Consider the following 1,881-nt stretch of genomic DNA (forward strand, 5'->3'; position numbering starts at 1 on the left):
GAAGAATTTAGTTCTGTGCATGGTGTCTTTAATTTTGGACATGCTGAGTTTGAAGAGAAGAGCTAATCACCACTGCCTAGTAGGCAATGGATAAACAGGTTTGAAACTTCAGAGAGATAGAATTCTGACAAGAACCCTAACCATTATTAAGTGGAGCTGTTTATACTTTTGGGCTCAAGAACAATAATTTTTTTTGGTTGTTTAAGATGCCTATGCCTTGATTATAGATATTATTATTTAAAAGGTTAACAAACCCCATCTAGATAATGGTGAGGGGAGGAGATTCTGTTGGCAATTCAAGAACCTTATCATTTGTTGTCAGAAAGTAGTGACTAAAACAAAGGCACTGCCAACATCAAAGACATACGAACTATTGATTTGGTTATATTTTGAGGATTTTGTTAGCTGACCTTCTTTGCAATGTGCTGCCTTTGGTTGAGACATATACCGTATAGTCATTATTTAAATGTGTGCATATGGGTGCAGTTATTAATGTGTGTGTACATGAAATGTGTTTGTAATTTTATACTTTTTAGTCATTCAAAAATTTTACTATGCCTCTGCAATTTTTCAACTTTCCCCATAGGTATCTCTGACGAATATATAACACCGATGTTTAGTTTTTATAAAAGTGTGGCAGAATTGAAAATGACTCAAGAAGAGTATGCTCTGCTTACAGCAATTGTTATCCTCTCTCCGGGTAATTTCAATGTTATATTTTCATTTTTATGCCAATTTTTAATTTTTTCCCAGTCTAATAGTAACGTTTGTTAAAGAAAACCTAGAAAACACAGAAACATAATGTAAAAGTAAAATGTCCTCAAATCCCCCCACTTCAAATTGAACCATGTTAACATTTCAGTGTATTTTTTTATCAGCCTTTTTCCTAAACCTCCTCCTACTCAGTAAGTGCAATCTGAACACCTACTATGCACTAAACATGGTTCTAGATGTTGGAAGATATAGCAGTAAAGAAACAGGCAGGATACAGCTACATGGAATTTATATTCTAATAGAGTGAGAAAGACAATAAATGAAAAAAATATCTTTTCAGGAGGTGGTAAATGCTTCAAAACATATAAAGATGAGAATAGAAGGAAAGAACGTAGCAGTAGAATGGCATTTTAATTAGTGGTCAGGGAAATCTTTTCCACGGGGTTAGTATTTGAGCAGGGACCTGAATGAAATTAGATACTTTTAAACATAATAGAGAACATACTGTCTTTTTTTTTTTTCCAGTTATAGTTGACAGTCAATAGTATTATAATAGTTTCAGGTGTACAGCACAGTGGTTAGACATTTACATAATTTGTGAAGTGATTCCTCTGATAAGTCTAGTAATTATGTGTGTCACCATATATAATTATTACTATATTATTGACTATGTTCCCTATGCTGTACTTTACATCCTCATGACTATTTTGTAACTGCTGATTTGTACTTCTTAATCTCTTCACCTTTTCACCCAGCCTCCCACTCCCCCTACGTCATCTGGCAACCATCAATTTGAGAACATGCTGTCTTTTTTTCTTTTCTAAGTCTTTGCCCATGTCATGAAAAAATTATACCGGTAAAAGTTTATTGTAGTGCATGTATCATAGCCCACTGTATTGATGACTAATCATTTTCTTAATATTTACCATATATTTGGATATTGAGGATGCTTCCAATTTTTTGTTGTTTTAAACAATGCTGAAATGCATACCTCTGCACATCCTTTTTAAAATACTTTTTTATTAATTACTTGGGAGTAAGTGATGCCACATGCATGATTTATAAAGCATAATTATGTTAGACTTAAATCATTTGTACACGATATTGAGGCAGAAGGTAGTTGTTACTTTGTTTTACTATAAAAATTATAATTAAAAAACAGAAAAA

General features: G+C 32.7%; 1 protein-coding gene across 5 annotated transcripts in view; it reads left to right on the forward strand.

The window, feature by feature from the left end:
* NR1H4 (nuclear receptor subfamily 1 group H member 4) overlaps positions 1–1,881 on the forward strand; it is a 65,603-nt gene that overhangs the window by 61,358 nt on the left and 2,364 nt on the right. For all 5 annotated transcript variants that reach the window (XM_011386658.1, XM_011386664.1, XM_011386671.1 and 2 more), the window contains one exon: positions 587–700. In XM_011386658.1, coding sequence (XP_011384960.1) covers positions 587–700 — 114 coding nt within the window. The remainder of the gene's footprint in view (positions 1–586; positions 701–1,881) is intronic.

The sequence above is a fragment of the Pteropus vampyrus genome, unplaced genomic scaffold (genome assembly GCF_000151845.1).
Source record: "Pteropus vampyrus isolate Shadow unplaced genomic scaffold, Pvam_2.0 Scaffold16, whole genome shotgun sequence".
NCBI classification, from domain to species: Eukaryota; Metazoa; Chordata; class Mammalia; order Chiroptera; family Pteropodidae; genus Pteropus; species Pteropus vampyrus.